Source organism: Astatotilapia calliptera, chromosome 6, assembly GCF_964374335.1.
Source record: "Astatotilapia calliptera chromosome 6, fAstCal68.1, whole genome shotgun sequence".
Taxonomy (NCBI): Eukaryota; Metazoa; Chordata; class Actinopteri; order Cichliformes; family Cichlidae; genus Astatotilapia; species Astatotilapia calliptera.
The window spans coordinates 24,164,204-24,185,368 of NC_137427.1; the positions used below are offsets into that span (position 1 = coordinate 24,164,204).

The following is a 21,165-nucleotide window of genomic DNA, read 5'->3' on the forward strand; positions in this document are numbered from 1 at the left end:
ACTGTTGTCAATTTCTCATCAGGATTATGAACGCATGCTTTAGAAGATGTCAAACAGGTCTGTGTCAATAAAAGATGAATAGGTGTTTTAAACAAACAGACAATGGGAGTCTATTGTCTCTCCTTCAGTGGGGAGGAAACACACTCACTGTTTTCACAAGGAACACTGTGATCATCTAAGCATGTGTTGCTGACGTATGTTTCTAAAAACCCATGTGAAATTTATCTACTGATCCACGTCCTGCATGTAACAGTAGTTAGTTAATGTATAACTTGACTTGTCAATACCTTTCCTATTTGCTGTGGTTAAAGGGCACACAGATGTAAAATCCTTAAAATGTTGTATTAGGACCTGTATCACATTATTGCAAAAATATAAAACTCAATTTGTGATTTATAGTGTGTGTGTGTGTGTGTGGGGCGGGGGTCACATGTATGAATTATTCCTTATCAACATATGACACCTAACCCTAAGGCTCTTAGACGAGGATAACTCATTAAAAAGACCTCAGCTAGCCATTATTTTTCTGTCTTTACCCTTAAGGAGAGACAGATTCTAGTTTATCACTTTCTCTTCCGGGATGGATTTGAATGCCTTAAGGGCAGAAACACAGAACAGCAGCAAAGAGGTGTGGCCACACAGCTCCAATGACAGGTAGACACAAGGAGGAGCTACATTACCTGTGCAGAGCTGGCGGCCAGTGCACAGGGAACAGTACACCTGTTGTACTTCCCAGGCTCTAGCTCTTTTTTTTGTTTGTTTATTTTTTTTCGCTCTGTTTCCTTGTGTCTCTTTCTTTCCTTGCCTTTTTTTGATTTTAGTCTAATAGCAAAGCCTCATGATGGATCCCAAGGAGGGCGGTGGAAGTGAGAAGGAAAAGGAAAAGGAGAAAGTGATTAAAAGGAGGAACCGGCCTGTGTTCCTGCGTTACCTGGAGAGGAGAAAGACGGACACAATCGTAGCTGATGACACGGACAAAGGTGACATCAACCTGGGGACGCTGGTGAGGAGGAGTCAGTCTGACAAGACAGAGTACAGCGCCAAACTTAAAGGTACAGCAACTAATGATGTCCCTCAGGGATCAAAACTATGGCAACAACTTATACGCGCAACTGTCCTTCTGAAAAGTCTCTGCATTTCAAACATGGTGATAAAATGCTGTGTGGGAGAAGTTCAGACAAATAGATCTGAATGTAGACGGGCTGTAGGAGCAGCATCGATGGCTTTCGGGCAAATAGTGATCACACACACATACGCACACACAAAAGTGTGGGCCGCTCTGCACCCTGAACCTGTTGTGTTAATATGTGTTGAGCAGGCGATACTCCCACAGGGATGAAGCCACATATGCAAAGTGTGCTCCAAACTCAGGCACAGAGGAGTGGCTTAAAATTGTTCCAGGCCAGCTTGTAAACAAGGCCAGTGTTGTGCGATGGGGGGGACTTTGGATCTTTTTTTTTTTTTAATTTAAAATGTTGGGTCTTAGTTTTGATCACAGTGGCCGTAGCATTTAAACCAAAAACCATGGGAGGCATAAGCCAGCTGCAATAGGAAATGAGCTGTGAGAAACAATTGTCAATTCAGCTGTGTGTTGCCTCATTACTACTGCTGACACAGTCTTTTCATTCTAACACATAGTAGTAAGTAAAACTGGATTCCCCTGTCCTTAAAGTGCAGTCAGTGCCTGGGAATGCTCCCTGCCGATGACATCAATCATCAGCAGGGGGTTGATATGAAAGATTAGGTAAGTATGTAGGCTTTCCTGTGCCACTTGTTCTTTGTCTTCTTTTTCATTGAACAATGCTCATCACATGACAACATGACTGCACCGTGGTTCAAATAACTGTCTAATAGTGCAGTCTAACCTAGTTCCATCTTGGTGTTTTGTGGATAACAACACCTTTCACACACACACACACACACACACACACACACACACACACACACACACTTTTGTCTTTTCAGAAGATGTTAAGTTTATATGAGACATAACCACTCTTCATCCCTTTGTACTTTCTACTTTCAGAACCTGCATCATGGCAGGCTGAGTTGTACAAAAAACACTGTGATGTTTTGAGTAAACTATTTACCCGCGCCTTTTGACTTCACCCTCAGGGAAACCAGCAGCATTACATATTTACACCAATGCAAATATTGACAGAACGATGACTTCACTGAAAGAGGAAACATATGACTTGCTGCTAGAAAGTCTCTTCTCATATGCTTGCCAGACAGGTTGGTCAAGCCATAGAGCCATGGCAACAATGACATCAATATGTCTAATTATTTACCGCAACTAAATAAAATACTTCCAACAATGATTTACCAGCAAAAAACGCCACAGGACAGTAATGGAACAGATAAAACTACCTATTTGTTTGTAGTTTCTGAAGTCTTTCTCGCCTGTTTTCTAACTTTCAAATAACTTCAGGCATTTAAAAAACAATTTAATTTATTGTGTCCAAAGTATTTCTCCTTCCCACTGATTGCCACAGGGGCCTGTGCTATGCGGATAAGTCTGTCATGTCATTTTTCTTGATGGTGATACATGATACACTGTGGCCTTCATTCTTTCCTGTCCACTCTATTGGATCCCTTTCACTGGACTGAGCAGTTAAAAACGCCCTGTATTTGCTTTCATGAGAACTCCGATCCTAGTAACCATACCTCACCAAACATAATGCCGGCAGAAGGATAAGTTGAAATGTCCCGCCTATTCTTGATCCATGTTTTTTTTTTTTAAACTCTGTGGAGGGAACCTTTCAAGGTCAAGTTTGAATGAGACAGACGACGTGTTCAGTTCAAAGCTCTGGAAAGGAACCGGGATTCATTTAACACATTAAAACCTTTTACAGTGGCAGGAAAATATCTATTTATGACTATAATATATATATATATATATATATATATATATATATATATAGTATATGCTATACCATGTAATGACCAGGTGAGGTGGCTTCAGTATAGTTACTGTGCAAGTAGAGCCTTCACAAAGACAACCACATTTTAACCACATGTTAAAATATACTAAAATACTATAAAATACTTAAAGTATTTTAGGAAGGAAGAACATTGTATTCCAATTAATTATATTCCTTCAGTGACTCTTATGTCACTGAAGGAATATAACTGAAGGAATTGTGTGAAGCTCTTGTTGAATTGGCAAAAAAATCAGTCAAATAAATCATGACTAACCACTGCAGATTCATTTTACAGTTTCACAAGGCTGGGAAGCAAGGTGAAACTGTACGCAGCAGATCTCTGGAGTCACTCACCGATGCTGAACACTGCTCCCATTCATAAGAGAGCAAGTACCGGCCAGAAACACAAGATGCATTCTGCGTAGCTTCAATAAAGGGCATCTGTTTCGTCATCTTCAGTCTGCACCAGGAGGCAATGGCCATGTTACTCAAGCTGCTGATATATAGATGTAGTCATCTTTTGCAAATGGTTCCTTGGATGCCCCCCCCCCCCCCCCCCCCCCAAAATACAAGAAGCTTTTGGTAATATTTGGACACTAAGATGAACTTCAACTTTTTAGAGTTTGCAGTGTTTACTCTTGTGTGTGTAATGCGTAACCTGAGGCTGACGGAATACATTTGTTTAAATGTGCATGCGTGACTGTGTGTGTGTTTGTTCACCAAAAACATGTGAATCAGTGCTGATGTGTGTGTTGGTGTATTTGTACGTGTGTACTCATAACTACACCCCCCCCCCCCACACACACACACACACACACGCAGCAGATGGAATGCCTGAGCACGCTGTAGGATTACATCAGTGGCACGATTAGTTTTGCAACCTGACACAGGTCTTGCAGCCTTCTGTCTCTCCCCCCCCTCTTTTCATCGTGCTCTCGCAGCAGAGGAGGAAGCAGTGTGTGGTGTCGATTAGGCAGCAAGGAAGCATCCCTCTTCCCTGAGCAGACACTCCTGCCTGCCATGCAAAGCACAGAGCAGCCACAGACTGATTAGGCAGCAGAGCAGTTAAAAAAAGAAGCAGAAGTCAGCCTGACTGGCATGTTAAGTGAAGTCTCTTGGCATTCAAGTCAAAATAATTAGATCACTGTGAAATAAAGAATGCTGCTTAGGCATCAAGAGGATGTGTTACAGTTTTTTCAAAGCATCGCACAGCTTATGGCGCCAGGGTATTTACCCAGATTTTAGAAAATGTCACATAGATGGCTTAAAATGGTAGAAAACATATAAAATTAGCTCATTAATGTTGTATAATCTGTGTGACTCATTAGGACAGATGCTACGATTGTGATGTCAAATAAAAACCTTTCGAAATTTTAACGTTTGACTGTCTTTTACTTTTAGAGAAAATGACACCACGTGGTCTGTCCCCAATCCCATCTCCGGCCGTTGACCCAGAGGAGTTGCGTGCGAGGAAGATGAAGCGCAGGGCAAAAGTCATTCAGGAACTTGTTCAGACTGAAAAGGACTTCCTCACTGACCTGGAGCTGTGCATTAGAGAAGTGGTGCAGCCTCTGCGAAATCTCATGGTAGGTGCTTTTTACGATCCTCACTAAAATCTCTTGTAACCTTACCGCTGACAGATATCCATATACGCTCATTGGCCGCTTTGTTAGGCACACCTGTTTAAGTCCTTGCTCGGGCATATAGCTAATCAGCCAATCAAATGGCAGGAATTCAGTGTGTTTAGACATGAGATATGGAGAATCAGAATAGAGAAGAAAAGTGATTTAAGAGACTTTGATTGTGGCATGGTTGTTGGTGCCAGTAGCAGGCCTGGTCTGAGTAATTCAAAAACTGCTGATCTATTGGGATTTCCCCACACAACCATCTCTAGGGTTAACTTAGACTTGTCCCAAAAACAAAATATTTTCAGTGAACAGCAGTTTTGAGTAAATAACATGGCCAGAGAATGGCCAGTCTGCTCTCAGCTGACTGGAACGCATCGATAACTCACATAACCACTCATTACAACCAAGAAGAGCATCTCTGAATGCACAGCGCATTCAACCTTAGAGCAAATGGGCTGCAGCATCAGAAGACCACACTGGGTGTCAACTAAAACAATTTTCAATAGACGAAATGAGTGTCAATTTCTGCTGCGATATTCAGATGATAGAGTAAGAATTAGGTGTCAATAACATGAAAGCATGGATATATCCTGCATTGTTTCAGTGGTTCAGGTTGGTGGTTGTGATATCAGTGTGGGGGAAATACTTTGGCTCACTTTGGGCTCCTTACTACCAGTTGAGCATTGTTTAAACACCACAACCTACCTCAGTGTCTACCAATTTATGACAACAGTGCATCCATCTTATGATCATGTCATTATGAATGTTTCCAGCACCTTGTAGAATCTACGCCAAAAAGAATAAAACACATTATTAAGGCTAAAGGGGATATTAGCAAGGTATACCAAAAAACCTGTCTGGTGTATGCGACAACAACAATGAAAATCAGTGCCAATGTAAACCTCAGTTCAAATTCTTAAACTATACGCTGAGCATTTGATAGAAGGTCATGAATCTCTGCTTAAATGTCAAAACAAAGCAAAGCCTGGTCATTTAAATAACATCAACCTTTGGTTTAACAATACTCAGTTTAACTGACGTGTGGGTAGAAAATGCACTTGTACATTTTGAGTCTGCTGGGTTGCAGGTTGTGGATGTGGATCGACTGTTCACCAACATGGAGACGGTGTGTGAGGTCTCTGCAGCACTCCTTCACAGACTGCACGAGGCCATGGCTGACCCTGATCCAGAAGCCGTTGTCATAGGTAACGCTAGTCTAGTTTCTGAGTGACTGACAAGCTGTCTGACTGAAGCAGTTTTGTCTTTGGCGATTGTTGCTGGTCACATCAGTAGTAAATGAAACATGTTGTCTCCCATTTTAATTTAAAGGAGACGTATTTATCCAGGCAAAGGCAGCTTTAGAAGATGTATATAAGATTTACTGTTACCATCATGATGAGGCTAACGCATCCCTCAAATCCTATGAGAAAGATGAAGAAATCAAGCAACATTTTACCACATGTGTATTAGCACTGAAGTAAGTTAAGCTACTTTCTCTAAATGATTTTCACCTTTATTATTTTTTTTTATGTTTATTATTATGTATTCCAAAAATTATCCTTTTCTGTTTGTAATCTTCTTTCTTTTCCTTTCAGGAAAATCTATGATAAAGAGTAAGTGTAGTTACTGGCAAAATTTTTGCACTATGTATTTTTTGTTATTACTTTAGCTTTGATAGCTGATTATTGGCTATTATGCACATTTGCACAGAGGGAAACCTAATTTGTTGGATATGGGTTCACTGCTCATCAAACCCGTTCAGAGGATCATGAAGTACCCATTGCTTCTTGGGGAGCTGTGGCACGCCACGCCTGAAGACCACACCGACTATCAGCCGACGCAGGAGGCATTCACAGCTGCCAAGATCATAAATATTAACATCAATGAATTCAAAAGACGCAAGGACATAGGTGAGATTTCATTCACACTGACATACGTGAGGCAATTTTTATTCATAATGTGTGTTTGTAAAAAAATGCATCTATATGAACGGCTTTAGCAAAACTGCAAATTTATTTTGTGTACCGGTATGTGTGTTTTATACACGATCCATACCAAATATATCCATACCAAATCTGATCAGACCTGTTCCCCGGCTTTTTGTTGATTCTCAGTTATGAAGTACAAGAGGTTGGAGGATGACGGCACGCTGAGGGGAAAATTAAACAAGTTTAACATCCACTCCATCAGGAAGAAGGGAGACAGGTTTGCCGGTTATCTCAAAATCCTCGCGGGTGCTGATACACAGGTAAAACAAAGTGACAGCAAACTTTTTCCAGTTCATTCTCCACTCTTTATAGCTAATATGAGCTATACAGAGGAATAATTGGCTATTAGTATGTTTATGTGTAAGTGATGTGTTATTTCCGTAGGTGAGAGATGAAGTGTTTGACAGAGAGGAGAAGCTTTTCAGGAGTTTAGAGAAAGCTGCGAGGCAACTGGTCAAAAACGTTCAATGTTACCTGCAGTACACTCAGGTAAGTACATGTTTGACCATTTTCTTTTGCAAAATATGCATAATATATAATTTGGCTTATTTTAAGGTTTGTTTTTCCATGTTTCCTGCAGGAGATGGTGTCTGTAGCTGTTCAGAGTGTGCAGGATGTGAAGAACATAGTCAAGGATTCAAACAAAAATGATGGCAATGGTTTGGTCCACGACAATGGCTACGATCCCTATAAGGTCTTTGTAAGTGTGCTATTTGTTGTCCTTCAGTGCAAAAATGTTTCCAGTTTGCTTTTATATTTGTATCACTGCATGATATTCTGTGCCAGTGTCAAAGTACACTCTTCATCTCCACTTTGAGAAAACTGCTGGGCCTCAAAGATGCGTCATAGAAAAAGATTTTGCAAAAAGATCTCTCTCTTTTTATTTTTAAGGAGATGCTCACAAAACAAAACTGTTTATATGTACAAATTAAATAAGTATGTTATGAGCTACACAAACTAATCTTCATTTCTTTCCTTTTGCCATGTTTTTCCCCCAGAGAGACAATTTGGAGCACTTGGTGCTCACCCCCCTCTCCTCTCTGCACGGCATGTTCACAGCCCCTCAGAAGCTCATCCAAAAACGCTATGACAAATTACTAGATTACTGCAGTCGCCTGGAGCGCTCTTCCTCTTTTTCATCCTCTTCTTCCACCACTTCTTCCTCTCTTTCACCGGCATCAGAAGACCCACCAGGTCCAGCCAAGAGAGACTACGAAGCTCTCAATGCTTTGCTAGTGGAAGAACTGCAGAGGTTCAACACAGCTGCATACACTATCCTGACTAACAGTGTGGTGTTTCTAGTGGCGCTACTTAGAGGGCTGATGAATAATGCACTGATGGGTGCTCCATCAGTGCACCAGCTACCAGTAAGGATACATCTACAAATATCCCATTTGGAAGACTTTAAAGGTTTTTTTTTAAAAATAAAAGAACAATAAAGCTAACCTGTGTTATGTTTGCCTTTTCAGCCTCCGCTGTCAAACATTGCTGAGGTCCAGAACAGCATCATGGATGAGCTGAATAATCTGACTTTTGTCAAGGACAATGCACAGAAGTTAATGGAGCGAAAAGTCAGCTTTGAAAAACGAGACAGGAAAACTGCGGTAAGAAAGCTGAACAGACTAATCTCACCTTTACGTAAAGCCTCAAGTGTGTGATTTTAAAACCTCTGGTCTGAGGATTTTTCCATTCGTCACTGATCACAGGTTAAAACAAATGTGCCATAGTCTTCAGTTTTGAGAAAATTCAAAAAGACCTTTGTTTTTCCAAACTCTGACAAAATCAGTCGCAAGGCATAAATGCTCAGTTATACGCATCACAGATCCCAGGCTATGATGAAGCTAAGTACTTGATTCAGGAGATGGGCATCAGTCTCATTTGCAGGATTGTGTAAGTGTGTTGACCCAACCATCATTTCTCTATAATTTGCTTCAGAAGACCAGACTTTCTTCTTTTTAAAGTGCTCTTGAGCAAAAGTTCTCCAGGCTTCTTACGGTCTTTCAAAGTTTTTCTTTGGGCATTGGCTGCTTTTTCCCTTTTTCCCTGCTATTTCAATTTGAGTGTAGTTCTTGTACCTGATCTTTTATTTTTTGCATGTTTACTCAGCAAAGACTGAACTTTGCGTCATTCAAGCATAAAAAACAAAACAAGTAAAAGGATGCACCAGCGTTGTGTCTGTTACCAGATCTAAATGGGGCTTGGGAGCACTTTTTTATTAGCAGCCTTTCACAAAAACACATCATTAGTTCCCATTTCTTTAGCCAACTCTATGAAATTGTCAAATGTAGCACAGTTTTACAGGCATAAAATGGTATTTTTGCACCAACAAGGTGATTTCCAAAAACTATTAGCCCAAAACTTGGCATATCTTGGGATGGTGTGCACTGTATCCCCAAAAACTTGAGGAAATTAAACAAATAGAATACAATAGAAGAAGTGACAGGACTAAAAAACGAAGTCAGTGAAAGTCATGTCCTTAAGAAATGGATGCCAAGAAGCCATTCTTACAGAAGGGAAACAGGGAAAAAAGGCTGAGGTATTCTAAATTACATAAGAATTGGGCTGAAAATCTGTAACAATTAGTCTTATTGGGGGAAGTATCCAAATTTTACAATACGTACAGAGGAGGTCATGAGAGAGATACAGCCATCAGTAAAACACTGTGGAGGCTCAAGACTTTTGCACAGTACTGTATATTGGCATGCTCATTGGTCTGCATACGCATATACACTAAAACATCTGCACCTATATTAGAAGGCTCTTTTTCTTGAGCACGTGAATAGATGTGTTTGAACGTCCTAGCTCCAGGATCATATTACCATTCACCCTCCCTAGATTACCCTTGTGTACTGTTACCTAACACTCCTACGTAAACCTGCACACCACATACCCGCTTCAAATATTTACAGCAACACTTCGTGTTGTGCTGTCCTTCAGGTGCCGGAGGTGCAGCATCAGACCGAGGAACAGCGTGCCTGGCTGCTGGCAGAATACCCAGTGAACCGACTGTACCAGTTGAAGAGGAAGTGCAATGGCTGCCAGGAGCAGGACCTGAGCCTGCTGGAGGGAGAGCTGGTAGCTCTGATTGAGGACACAGATCCGATGGGCAGCAGCAGCCGCTGGCTGGTACACACTGGAGGCAAGTGTGTGTGTGTGCGCGCGCGTGTAGTACTGTTAGTAAGACACACACCGTGGATTAAGTTATCACACTGGATCATCTGCAAGTATGGGTGCCACAGGTTTTATCTAATGCATTTTTCTCTGTGAAAACACTCACACCAAACTTTACTTTCTGGCCTTGATAAGTCAGCAGATGAGAATTTGTCCCAGGAGCTCCTGTGCTGTCATGGTTGCCTCTGGAGATCGTTGCCTCACAACAATGCCGGCTCCATAGCTTGTCTCTATCTCTGCTTTGCGTCTCATAGAGGCACCTGAGATCCCAGCATCTTGCTTGGAACAAACTGCTGTACGCAGTTGTATGCAGTGTTACTTAGAGTACAAAGACTTTTCCCCTGGGGATTCAGAGACAAGGATGAAGAGATATCACTGGTGCTCATCTTTGTACTCTGAAATAACAAGTTCTTTTTTAAGAACACTAGAAAAAAAATAGTGTGTGTATGTTTCTTGGCGTAAAGTACATTCTTCACAGGCTTGTCTTTTCCTCAGGGATAACAAGCATTCCCAGGAAGTTGTTGTTCTTCCTTCTGTTGATATCAACACTATGAATATGCGGGCCTCATATTTACACACTCTTCAGTAACTCACTGGAACTGGATTCGAGACTTGTGTAAGCAAGTGCTCTGTGGCCTCTGGATGAAGCCCCTTAACACTCACTGTCATACATCTCTAAGATTGCTGCTTTGATCCCATTGTGATTTGAATGGATTATTTTCTTGTGCCAATCAAAAAATATGAATGAAAGACAAATGAAAAAAATAACAGTGGCTTTAAAAGATTACGTTTCTGGCAGAAGATGCCATATTGATATTTTTCTATAACATCCATAATAATCTGCAGGGCTACATATAAAGAGAGATTAAGCTTTTTTTTTTTTTTTTTTTAAATAAAGCTTAAAAAAAAAAAAAAGCTTAATTTTAGTGAACCTGACAAACTATCTCTGTGTCCCTTGTCAGGTATGCAAGGCTATGTCTACTCCACCTTCCTGAAGCAGTACAACCCTCTGAGGGACTCGCAGCGGGCAGGCCAGATGGCCAAAGAGCAGCCCCAGCAGCAGCCACCTGCTACGGTGGATGAGGACTTTGATGACCTGAGTCTGTTCGTGTCAGGAAGCGGCAGCAGCAGCCTGCGCAGCTTCAAGCTCAGCGCCACTGACAGTTGCTCAATTCTCTCGGGCCTGCAGGGGGAGCTGGAGAGCACTGAGGACACGGAGGACACAGTGGACTCGGAGGCTCAGCAGGTGTGTGTGGTGGTCTGCCAGCTGATCAGTACTGCTCTCACAGTGTCATATTAACATATCGCACTACTTAGCTCCATAGAGGATAACCTAACAGTTAAGGTCAGAGTAGCTGTATACACTGAAGTTAGAAAAAAAAAAAGAAGACTGAAATTCAAGGTCAGAAATAAAACAACAACAACAAAACACACATCACATAGACCTTAAAAAAACTGATTTAAAAAAAAAAAAAAAAAAAAAAAGGCTCAGCCAATAATAACTAATGGTTTACCCGAGCCACAGCTGTGAATTATGGGTTATTGCAGCGCGTAGGTAAACGAGGACCGCAGGTATATAGACTCGATCAGCAGAAGATGAGTCACTCTAAAATCACGTCTAATGGCTTCACCCTGTCTGCTGACATTAAATTTAATTGTTTTTAAAATAGCATTACATGGTGAGATTGCTGTCACTCAGCAGCACTCGTAGGGTTCGTCCTTGGGGCCTTTGACTGAAATACATCTCTGATCATCATCGAGTTAAAAGGTCTTGAAATACATAAAAGATTATAAATAAAAACTGACATAGGTTAATGGATCGCAGCGAGTGAGAATCAGTATTGGTGTTACTGCTGTGTTTTGCCAGGAAGCTTAACACTGCCACCTTCTGGATTAACAGGAGTGCCTACATATTCCTTCATGATGCCTTTTGTTTTAGGTTTTTGGATTGAATCTTAGCTTTTTGCTTTTAACACATTTTAAAAGCGATAATTGCATCTGCCTTTGCTCACACCTAAACTGGGTCTGTTTCCACAGTATTACGCCGTGTATGCATTTCAAGCCCGATGCGAACAGGAACTGACCCTGCAGGAGCACCAGCACGTTCGCATCCTTCAATTCTGTGACCTGGGAGGTAACAAGGAGTGGTGGTTGGCTGAGGCTAACGGACAAAAAGGATACGTCCCGGCCAACTACCTCGGCAGGATGTCCTACGCCTAAAACACCCAATTCTGAGCATCAGTTTACCGTTTTAACAAAATGTAATTGAACCAAGCTACATTTCTGCTTGGCGAGCATCCCAACAGATATTATTATCATACCATAGTGTTGATGTTGAACCTGCTTGGCCTTCAGAAGATAACAAGAGAGCTCACTAATGGAGCTTGACCAGTGATCTGTGATGAATGTGGAGAATTATAAAAGCACAGGGCACTGTGCTGAGCACTTTTTATACTTCAGTGTTGTCGAGTTCATATGAATAATGAAGTGATTTATTAATGAAGTAAATTTTTATATATAAAAATATATGACATGATTTATAGATAAGAGTATATGTTTTATGTGAAATGATTTATATGAAGTTTTATTCACCGTTTGCCCTGAAATGAAGAAATATGTTCAAAGTCGTTGATAACGTTATGAATAAAAACTGCCTCTGTGGTTATTGCTGTTCTGGTTTATTCTCCATTCTCTATTTCTCCCAATAAAACTGAATGACTGAATTGAGACAGTCACAATAAAGTCAAAGCTACTGCGAGTATGTAAGAACAGGATATTTAATGACACTAACTGATAAAAAGTGACATGACACTTTTTTCACTGGTTAGATTTGTAAGGACAGGATGAGGCACACGAGTCTAGCAGCATTTAAACAAAGTGAAATTCAAGTATTTAACTCAATGGTGTTACTTGATGTACAACTGCTCTTGAAATAGAAACGTAATGCTCTGGCACTCAACCAGCCCTCTTTGAACATTTATTTTCCCCTTTCCTCACAACTCTTCCTCCTTTCACTCAGTCCTCACTCACTTCTTCAGTTTCTTCTGCGCTGCTTTCTTCTTCACCATTTGTAACCGCTTCATGGCGTTAAGCTGGGACTCTTGGGTTGTAGGTAGTTTGTCCCCAGGTGCAGCCTTTGACCCATTCCCATTGTTTCCATTACCTCCTCCGTTACTGCCTCCATTGCCTCCAGTCTGGGAGCTGTTAGGAGAGCCGGCCCCTGACGAAGAGCTGCCTTTGCTTTGGCCTTCACCGCTCGATGACCTATTCAACGGCTGCTTACCCAGAGTCAGAGGTGGAGGCGGTTTCAGGTTTGCCTGACTGGAGCCGTTTCCATTGCCGCTCCCAGATATCTTTGCACTCCCAAGCCCCGACTTTCCTCCAGCTAGCCCAGATAACCCAACAGGCTTCTGTCCAGAAGGAGTTGTCAAGGTCTTGCTGCTCCCACTTGGGCCTGAGGAACCTAGTTTGGTGCTAGCAGGAAGAGATGGGCTCGTTTTGGCGCCAAATGCAGCCCAGCCGGTAAGACCGCTGCCCGAGGAGGAGGAGCTGCTGCTGGTGGGATTGGCTGAAGTGGCTGGTGGCTGCATGGGAAAAGGTTACTGTCATTATTAGAGTGTAATACTGACTAATAACAAACTACTAACTACTTGGATTTTCTTTTCATCTCTTTCATTTATGTTTTATTATTTGAGAACAAGTCCCTGTTGCTCCCACTTGGGCCTGAAGAACCTAGTTTGGAGCTTTAGTTTTCAAAAAACCCATTTGTCCTTCAGTGGCCACCATAGCTAAGATTATACAGTTGAATTAGGAGGGTTAGGAAAACAGTATTCAGCTGAATACAATCCATTTTTAACTGACGCTTTTGTACAGGACTTGAAGGCTTCATTGTCTATCGATGATGTGCTTGGGTCACCCCTATTCTTGTCACATCAATGCACTTTTGGCCCAATTCAGGAAGAGCTTCTCTGTTAAGAAAACTAGTTGTCCAAATGCATGCAGGGTTGTGTTTATGGTTCCCAACAGTCAGAGCTGACTGATTATTGTGAATAGTCCTGTGACTCAAAATACAATTTTGGGGAAGAAGTCACAATGCCTTTATCTAACTAACTCCAAAAGACCATTCATCTATCTAGGACACCCAAGGCCAACAGTTTGGTAACAATGACATGACTGGAGCTTGTGCTATTTGACTGCTGGCGGCAGAGCTGACCACCAGACAAGTTGGCAGAGCAATGAACCCTGATTGCAACTCAACGAAAACACTGGGAGTTGAGTGACAGAGAGGTCACTTCTTTAGACCGAAGAAGTCACTTGGATGGGTGACAGAAACATTTCTCCTACTGAAAACGCTACGTCCAGATGAACAGAATCAACTTCCTGGGTGATCTTTTAACTGCTCCCAAAATCTGATCCAAGTACGCTTGAGGTGCTTTCAATTATTGTGGTCCTAATCTTGGGAACAAGCAGCCTGCTGACTCAAGTTCAATTACATCTGTGTGCAGATTCAAAAACGGACTCAAAACCTTTCTCTGCACACAGGCCTACAGTTAATATGCGTTATTCTTTTTTTTTGTTCTCTTAAGCATTTTCCACTGATTTATGGTGTTAAGTCTTCTTTTTCTGTATTAAACACACTGAGCTTTAATATAATGAAATGTACTATATAAATAAAATTGTCGTTGTCACTGGTGCGTTAGTAAATTTATTACCAATAATCTCTGCAGGCACTTTTTGTGAGTTTCAACCTTCTTGTACTCAATTATAATGTGACTGAACATATATTAAAGAAGTTTGCTGGAGGCAGAAGGTGAACAGATGATTACAAAAATGAAAATGACCTATAAATGCAAGAAAAGGTTCTTTGCATCAGTCTGTGAACTGCAAAGCAGAAGCATCAAATTACCAGCCTCTGCTTTGTTACGGCATCTGATTAAAAATAAAAGCCTATAAGCAGGAAAAACAACAACATACAGCGCAGTTGCAGTTTCTTAAATATCAAGTAAAAATGTGATTCCTCAGCTACTCACGCCGCGTCCTGCTTGCCTGAGCAATACTTTTGCTGCAAACTATGAAAACTCTTACACCTCACGGTAGAAGTATTAACATAATCAAATCTGTGACTACAGGGTATCATGTTTGCTATCAAAATAACTTTTTGGTGAACTCCATTAAGTGAAAGCGCTCTGAAAAGTTTTAAACCCATTCCCTCTGGAGAAATGGCACCGTGCTGGAACGCTGATCCTTGAAAATAAGTTTACACTTTCTGCTCATTTTCCTCTGCGGGGATTTATGCAGACTTCCTTTCACAGCAGCTTTGCACTCTGACTGCAACTGCTGTTCTCTCCCTTGCAGTCCCAAGTAATTTACGGATGTGAAATCATAACTTTTTCTTGTCTGAGAAGGAGGAGAACGTGAGACGACACAAAGGCTGTGTATAAACATTCGCATTAACAATGCACGTCGATGGAAGCCATAACGAGTTAACACATACCTTCACTTCTGTTCTTTTGAATGCTTGGAAGGTGCTGGCTGTGTCAGTTTTGGGTTTAAGCTCCGTCTTTTTCACTAGTGTGTCTTTTACAACAGGTGCTGAAGATGCAGACGCAGGGGACGGCTTCTGTGGAGGTTTCTGGGCCTTGTGGACAAAAACAAACAAACAACTTTTCACTTAAAAACAAACCAAGCTCGCTGAATCCAAATACAAAGCTGATACTGGAAGATAATTTACTTTCCTCACCATACGCTTCATTTGCCTGGTACATCGGGCGCAGTACCACACAAGCCGTGGGTCATTGACTTCTTTGTCGGTCACCTGGGGCTTGTGGCAGTCCTGGTGGTACAGGTTATGGCATTCTTGGCACTCGACCAGCTGGTTCCCCATGGTCACGGTCATTTGTCTTAAGGAATAAAAACAGCAGGAAAGTAAAGACATATGGCAGGGACACATAATTAATTTGCTAACACGTTTACCTGTTTAGGTTGACGATGGAGTAAAATGAATCTCAATAATTTAAAGTGGAAAAAGTTCCAAGTACAATTTTTTTTCATATGCTATAATCCTACTGGATTTCTGATATGCTGTTGTTGTAATTAGCATTTATTCTATTTATCTATTTTGTATGTGGATTTTTTTAGGTTGTATCTGTTGTGGACAGGAAAAGCAAGAATTTCATTGGCTCACTTTGGGACAGAAAAAACATGTTTCTTTACTCGGCATATGATAATAAAAGGTTAAAAAAAAATAAAACTTGGGACGGCAACTCAAAAATTTACCATATCTACAAATATTCAACATGTACCTGCAAACCACACAAGCCAGGCCCATTTCCATGGCGAAGTCATCGGCGCTGGTCTCATCATCATTTATGTTTGGCAGCAGGTCTTTGCTCGTCTGCACAGTGATCGGAGAAGAGCGATTCTCCTGTTTCTCCAAACGAGGCTTTTTCGGGGGGTCCACCTCACCCAAGTCAACCCTGATCTATTTTTTCAGGAAGACAGAAAGAGCACATTTTAGACATGGCATGTTGGCATCACTGACAAACATTTTCAAACTGCATCTACTTCACTGTAACACTAGTACTCTTCTATGTAATAGTACATACGTATGCTTCTCAGATTTGCAGGAAATTTCTGAACTCAAATTTATTTAACATGTAAGTAGCTCTGACCTACTCTGAGCTGGTTCTCTACCTTGATTGATTGATTACTCCTCCACTTTTCACCATAAAAAAAGGTTCATTGTTTTACTAAAATATCTATTCATTCCTTTTCCCCCCTCAGTATAAGGAGAGAAGCTCCCTTTGATTTGCCCGCTACAGCCATGCACTGAACTAAAAATAAATTTAAAAAGACCTGGTAGCCTGTCTGGCCTGAGAGTACACGTGCTTAAGGTCCAAAACAAATACTTATTCACAGGAGCCAAACAGGACTAGGACACAGCCGACTAAAGAAAGATTCATGTTAGGCATCTGGCATGCTGCTAAGCTGGAGTGAGAGCAGCTATTTGACTTGGCCTGTCACGACTTATTGACCTCTCCATCCTGAAAAGCTCTTTAGCCGTTTAGCTGCACGTTTACGATCATCAGAGAATATCAAAAGTGTCTGCAAAATGATTAAATAATGTTAAATATGAAGAAAAGACTGCTTAAATCGCAGAGTGTTCTTGACTTACTTATGTTTTCCCTTCTTTTTTTTCTTTTTTCACTACTTCACCTTACAAGAAGGATTGTATGGTCCAACGCAACATCTTTTGCGTTGGACTACCAGGTTGTCGAGATCTTCTAGTAGTTTTGCAAAATTCACACAGTACCTTCTCAGATGGTCTCTTCTCACTGTCTTTCTTGCTCTTCTCAGGTTTACTACTTCCACTGCTGCTACTTGAAGATGAAGAACTTGAAGACTTGGAGTCTTGCTTACTTAAAGTCATTTTTGACACAGTCCCCTTTGATACCTCTATGTCCTGAGGACACATGACAATAATAATAATGATGATAATAATAATAATAATAATAATAATTTTTAGTTTGAGAAAGGGAAATTAAGGTTTAACAACAATGAGATACAGCATAAAGAGACTGTATAAACATGTACGTCTCCAGTTTCTTACTTTTTGTAATGAACGGTATGATGAGTCACTTCCTCTTGCAAGGGATTCATCAAGGAGAGCTTTCAGTTTCTCAGCTGAGTCTTTACTTTTGGAGTGTAAATAACTCAGTGCCTTTAGAAAGATGGGATCCAACTCCAAACTGACAGGTCCAGCCATGATGGAAACTGAGGATCAGAAAATACAGTTTTTCGGGCTTCGGGGAACAAATAACATCCCTCTACTGAGTAAATCATGTGCAGTTAAACAAGTTTAGTTAAACTAAGGACAACAAAGGATAGTAAGAGTAAAAAAATTGTTGGTTTTTTCCCCCCCCATTTATTAGGGAAAAAGGCTATCCAAATCGACCTGACCCCATGTGAAAAAGCAGTTGCCACCAGATTACTGTCAGACACGTTAAATCAAGAAATCCCTTAAATAGAACCTGTTTAACAAAGTGAAGTAGGCTAAAACAATCAGCCCCAGACTGCAATCTAAAGAAAGTGACAAAAAGCAGAGAAACAAAGTCAAAGACATTTATCAATCTGGAAAGGGTCACAAAGCCAATTCTAAGGCATTGGGACTCTAGTGAACCACTGCGAGAGCCACTCCCAGGAGTGACCGACCTACCAAAATCATCCAGGTCACAAAAGAACCCAAAACGACAACTAAAGAACAGCAGGTCTCACTTGCCTCAGTTAAGGTCAGAGTTAATGATTCAACAATAAGATATTTATATTTATTTATGTTATCGTTAAAATTTGTTTCTTGAACAGAAACTTAAGTGCTAAAAATGTGAACAATTCAGGAAGGGGCAAATACCTTTTCACAACACTTTAAGTAACATGTTCTTTAAATTCCTTGAAACATCATGCATCTATTTCTGGTGCTCTTAACATTAATTATGCATAAGTCAATATTTTAGTAAGACTTAAATATTTAGTGAAAACTGTTTCCCATGAGTTAAAGCTCTGTCACAATAAACATCTTTATTACTAAACGAAGGGCACTTGAAGGGGAGACGACAGATCTCCGGGAAAACTAGGATTAATGGTGCGTTCCAGATTAAGTCGAAAATCTGAATTTCCTTGTTCCCAGTCAATCTGTAGATTCCAGTTAATCTGGAACATCTCCTCAACTCAGGTTCCCCACTCGGAACAGACCCATCAACCCCGAGTTAACTATCCAAGATGGCGGCAGTGAACGTAAACAGCAGTAAAACTGTAAAATGTATAATCTGTACTGTCACTTTTGTGTATTTATGATTCGCTAAATAAGCCATGCAGAGAGCACTGGTCAGATTCTACCCATGAATGTGCTGCGACGGTCATTTTAAGATTAAAAAACAAATACGATGCTGTACTGCTAGTAATAGCTAAACGGCTCTACCTTGCTAAGAACCGAAATAAATCATATTTTGCGCTTTTTTACCATTTTTGTTAGCACCGACTTCCAAGGTAAATGACATGCGTTTGTGTTTTGTGATACGTCATGTGCTTTTTTTCTGTGGGTTAAAACAAATATTTATTATTATCTTCCTTCTCACGTTTGTAGATTGAGTCCCAAATGTCTCAATTCCGTCTGTCGGGTGTAATATTTAAAAGTTCACACAAATTAAAAAAAGATTAACTTCGGCTGCTGCGTAACATATTCAGTCCGGACTAGCAGCAACACAAGGGACCATAATAGCACCACAACGGTAAAAGTTCTCGTTACTCGAAGCTGTCAGTTAGAAATTAGGATTTACGAATGAAATCGTTAAACTGGAATACCATACCTCACACTCTGCTTCTCGTAAGCTTGTCTCTCCTCAATCCGGTCTTTTCGATTTCATGGGGAAACTGACGGCAGAACAACACTTCCTACAAAGAAGCCGTTTCCTCTAACCTGTGCAACACTCAAATATGTCCGCAAGATATAAGCGCGGAACCTTATGAAGCAACTTGTGTTACTCCAGAATATTTCACATTACGGCTTCTTCGTTGAATAGTTAATTTTTTTTTAAAAGAACCAGTTTTATGGAGCGGGCATATAATATATTATACAGTTTTACATGTATTTTTCCAGTGACACATCGTGTGTTGTTTATTCGTAAGTAGAAAACAGGTGAAGCTGTGGTAGCTTTAGCACAGGGGAAGAAGAAGAAGCAGCCCACACCATAACAACAACGTGGTTTTATAGAAGCTACTGCTGCTGTAAGTATCACTCATAGTGACATTTAACGTGTTAGATACAGCTGTTTTTCCATTTACAAACCCCACCTCGGAACACCTTACCGAGGCTACTTTTTAAACCTTCACATGTGTTTCACCCCGCAGTGCTGACTTTATTTACAATGAAGCAACAGCCCGAAAACCAGCAGCAGCCCTCTCTCTATTTAGAAGTTTGCTTTCAAAACGAGGAGCCGCGCCTTCCCCTGCACACCTCCATCGTCCTATTCCTCCTTTCTTACTGCGAGTGCAAGTTTTTTAAAGTTTACCTGGTCTTCAAGAAACCCAGCAGCTCCGAGTCTCTGAGAAGTCAGCTGCCAGAGCATCTGGACTCCTCTGATGTTCAGTCAGAGGCTCTGCCGCAGCTGGTTAGGGACTGTCGCCTCCCTGCTGTTTTGGATGAGACTGGGCAGCTCTGCAGGGCAGGACTGGCAGTGGTCCTTAGACATATTATCAACAAAACCATCGAAGCTGACCCCTCCAGAAATGATGTACTGGCTCTGCTGGGTTTCAAGAAGACTTGTCTGAAAGCCTGCGCTGAGGTTAGTGGAAAAAAGGGAAGCAAACGACAAAAATGCACAAAAGAAAATAAACAAGTGATAAGGTTGAAAAAAAATCTGGTAATTCTTTGTTTTTACATTCATCGGGCCCCAATATGCCCGAATATCAAAAAGAAATTAAAAATGCATGTTGTGGAAGAGTTCGGGTTTTAGGAGGTTAAATATGTCTAAAAGTAAGCACACAGTTACAAATCAGTTATAGTTAGCTGAAACCAAAGTATCCTTAGGCAAGAAATTGAACCCCAAGTTACTCTCCCGAGGCAGTAATTGGAATATGAATGTGTGTGAATGTTAGATAGAAAGCACTTTGGTAGAGAACGCATTGAAAAAAAGACCTTGTGTGAATGACTGAATGAGGCATGCTTTTTAAAGTGCTTTGACCATTTAGTGACTTCAGGAACAAACTGAAAGCTGTTGTGAAGCAGTGTAATGCTCTCTCCATAAGTAATGATTTGCTGAAATCAAAAAGAACCATTAAATCTTTGAATGAAAGGAAAACCGAACCAACTTAATGCGAACAAAACCCCAAAACTCAGTCATTACAAAAAGTGACGGTTAACAAAAAATAAAGACCATCTGCAAATCTACAAAATCAAGTAAACCAAATAAATGCAAAATCTTAGAGATCATCATTAGAAATCACACAATTAACAACTTTTAAAAAGTATTATAAGTAAATAATGAACTAATTCTTAGTTTGCTTTAAAGTTTGCATGGTTTCAGATCTAGGAAAGCTCTTATACCTCACAACTTTGACCGTCTATTGTTCCCCATCAGGGTCCCAGAAGGTTATTTATAATAGATTTGAGCAAATGGTGGTTCCCAGTTGGCTAATGAAATTTAAAGCACTCTGTGGTAAACTAGATGTATTTCACATATACACATATTCCACTTGTGATCCTTTCACTCTTCAATCCAAAAGGGAACAACGACAAAAGGAACTGCCAAAAAGTCAAAAACTGGAAAAAACAAATTCTGACACCAAAACTTTTTTTCTCCTTTTTTTGTTTTGGAAATATGTAGCAAAGTTATGTTTTTTGTGTTTTTAATTACAAATAAATATCTGACAACTGCACAAGTTGTGCACAGTGCTATGATA

The 21,165-nt window shown here is 40.7% G+C and overlaps 3 protein-coding genes across 4 annotated transcripts in view; 2 read left to right on the forward strand and 1 right to left on the reverse strand.

The window, feature by feature from the left end:
- Positions 1-414: 414 nt before the first annotated feature.
- arhgef38 (Rho guanine nucleotide exchange factor (GEF) 38) lies at positions 415-12,854 on the forward strand. Its single transcript, XM_026171207.2, has 14 exons — positions 415-1,052; positions 4,326-4,510; positions 5,640-5,757; positions 5,882-6,029; positions 6,148-6,165; positions 6,263-6,462; positions 6,667-6,800; positions 6,925-7,029; positions 7,121-7,240; positions 7,539-7,907; positions 8,010-8,144; positions 9,478-9,679; positions 10,674-10,957; positions 11,749-12,854. The coding sequence occupies exons 1-14, from the start codon at positions 839-841 to the stop codon at positions 11,929-11,931; spliced, it is 2,415 nt and encodes an 804-aa protein (XP_026026992.1). The 5' UTR covers positions 415-838; the 3' UTR covers positions 11,932-12,854.
- Positions 12,473-19,915, reverse strand: ints12 (integrator complex subunit 12). Of its 2 annotated transcripts, none has more exons than XM_026171211.2 (7): positions 19,776-19,915; positions 17,321-17,484; positions 17,024-17,173; positions 16,014-16,192; positions 15,452-15,611; positions 15,206-15,349; positions 12,473-13,295 (listed from the first exon to the last, which is right to left on the reverse strand). In XM_026171211.2, the coding sequence occupies exons 2-7, from the start codon at positions 17,474-17,476 to the stop codon at positions 12,738-12,740; spliced, it is 1,347 nt and encodes a 448-aa protein (XP_026026996.1). In that variant the 5' UTR covers positions 17,477-17,484; positions 19,776-19,915; the 3' UTR covers positions 12,473-12,737. The 2 variants fall into 2 exon arrangements, with proteins under 2 accessions (XP_026026996.1, XP_026026995.1); XM_026171210.2 differs by lacking the exon at positions 19,776-19,915 and adding an exon at positions 19,074-19,213.
- Positions 19,071-21,165, forward strand: part of gstcd (glutathione S-transferase, C-terminal domain containing) — a 51,434-nt gene continuing 49,339 nt past the window's right edge. The window contains exons 1-2 of the mRNA XM_026171209.2: positions 19,071-19,491; positions 19,615-20,048. Coding sequence (XP_026026994.2) covers positions 19,632-20,048 — 417 coding nt within the window. The 5' untranslated portion in view covers positions 19,071-19,491; positions 19,615-19,631. The remainder of the gene's footprint in view (positions 19,492-19,614; positions 20,049-21,165) is intronic.

Bases quoted from the DNA above. Each gene is read 5' to 3' on its own strand.
- ints12 (XM_026171211.2), bottom strand. From the start codon at position 17,476: ATGGCTGGACCTGTCAGTTTGGAGTTGGATCCCATCTTTCTAAAGGCA. The intron at 17,174-17,320 runs GTAAGAAACTGG...ATGTGTCCTCAG, and splicing joins CATACCGTTCATTACAAAAA to GACATAGAGGTATCAAAGGG. The intron at 16,193-17,023 runs GTACTGTGTGAA...CTGAAAAAATAG, and splicing joins AGAAGAGACCATCTGAGAAG to ATCAGGGTTGACTTGGGTGA.
- arhgef38 (XM_026171207.2), top strand. From the start codon at position 839: ATGATGGATCCCAAGGAGGGCGGTGGAAGTGAGAAGGAAAAGGAAAAG. The intron at 6,801-6,924 runs GTAAAACAAAGT...TTATTTCCGTAG, and splicing joins TCGCGGGTGCTGATACACAG to GTGAGAGATGAAGTGTTTGA. The intron at 7,030-7,120 runs GTAAGTACATGT...TGTTTCCTGCAG, and splicing joins GTTACCTGCAGTACACTCAG to GAGATGGTGTCTGTAGCTGT.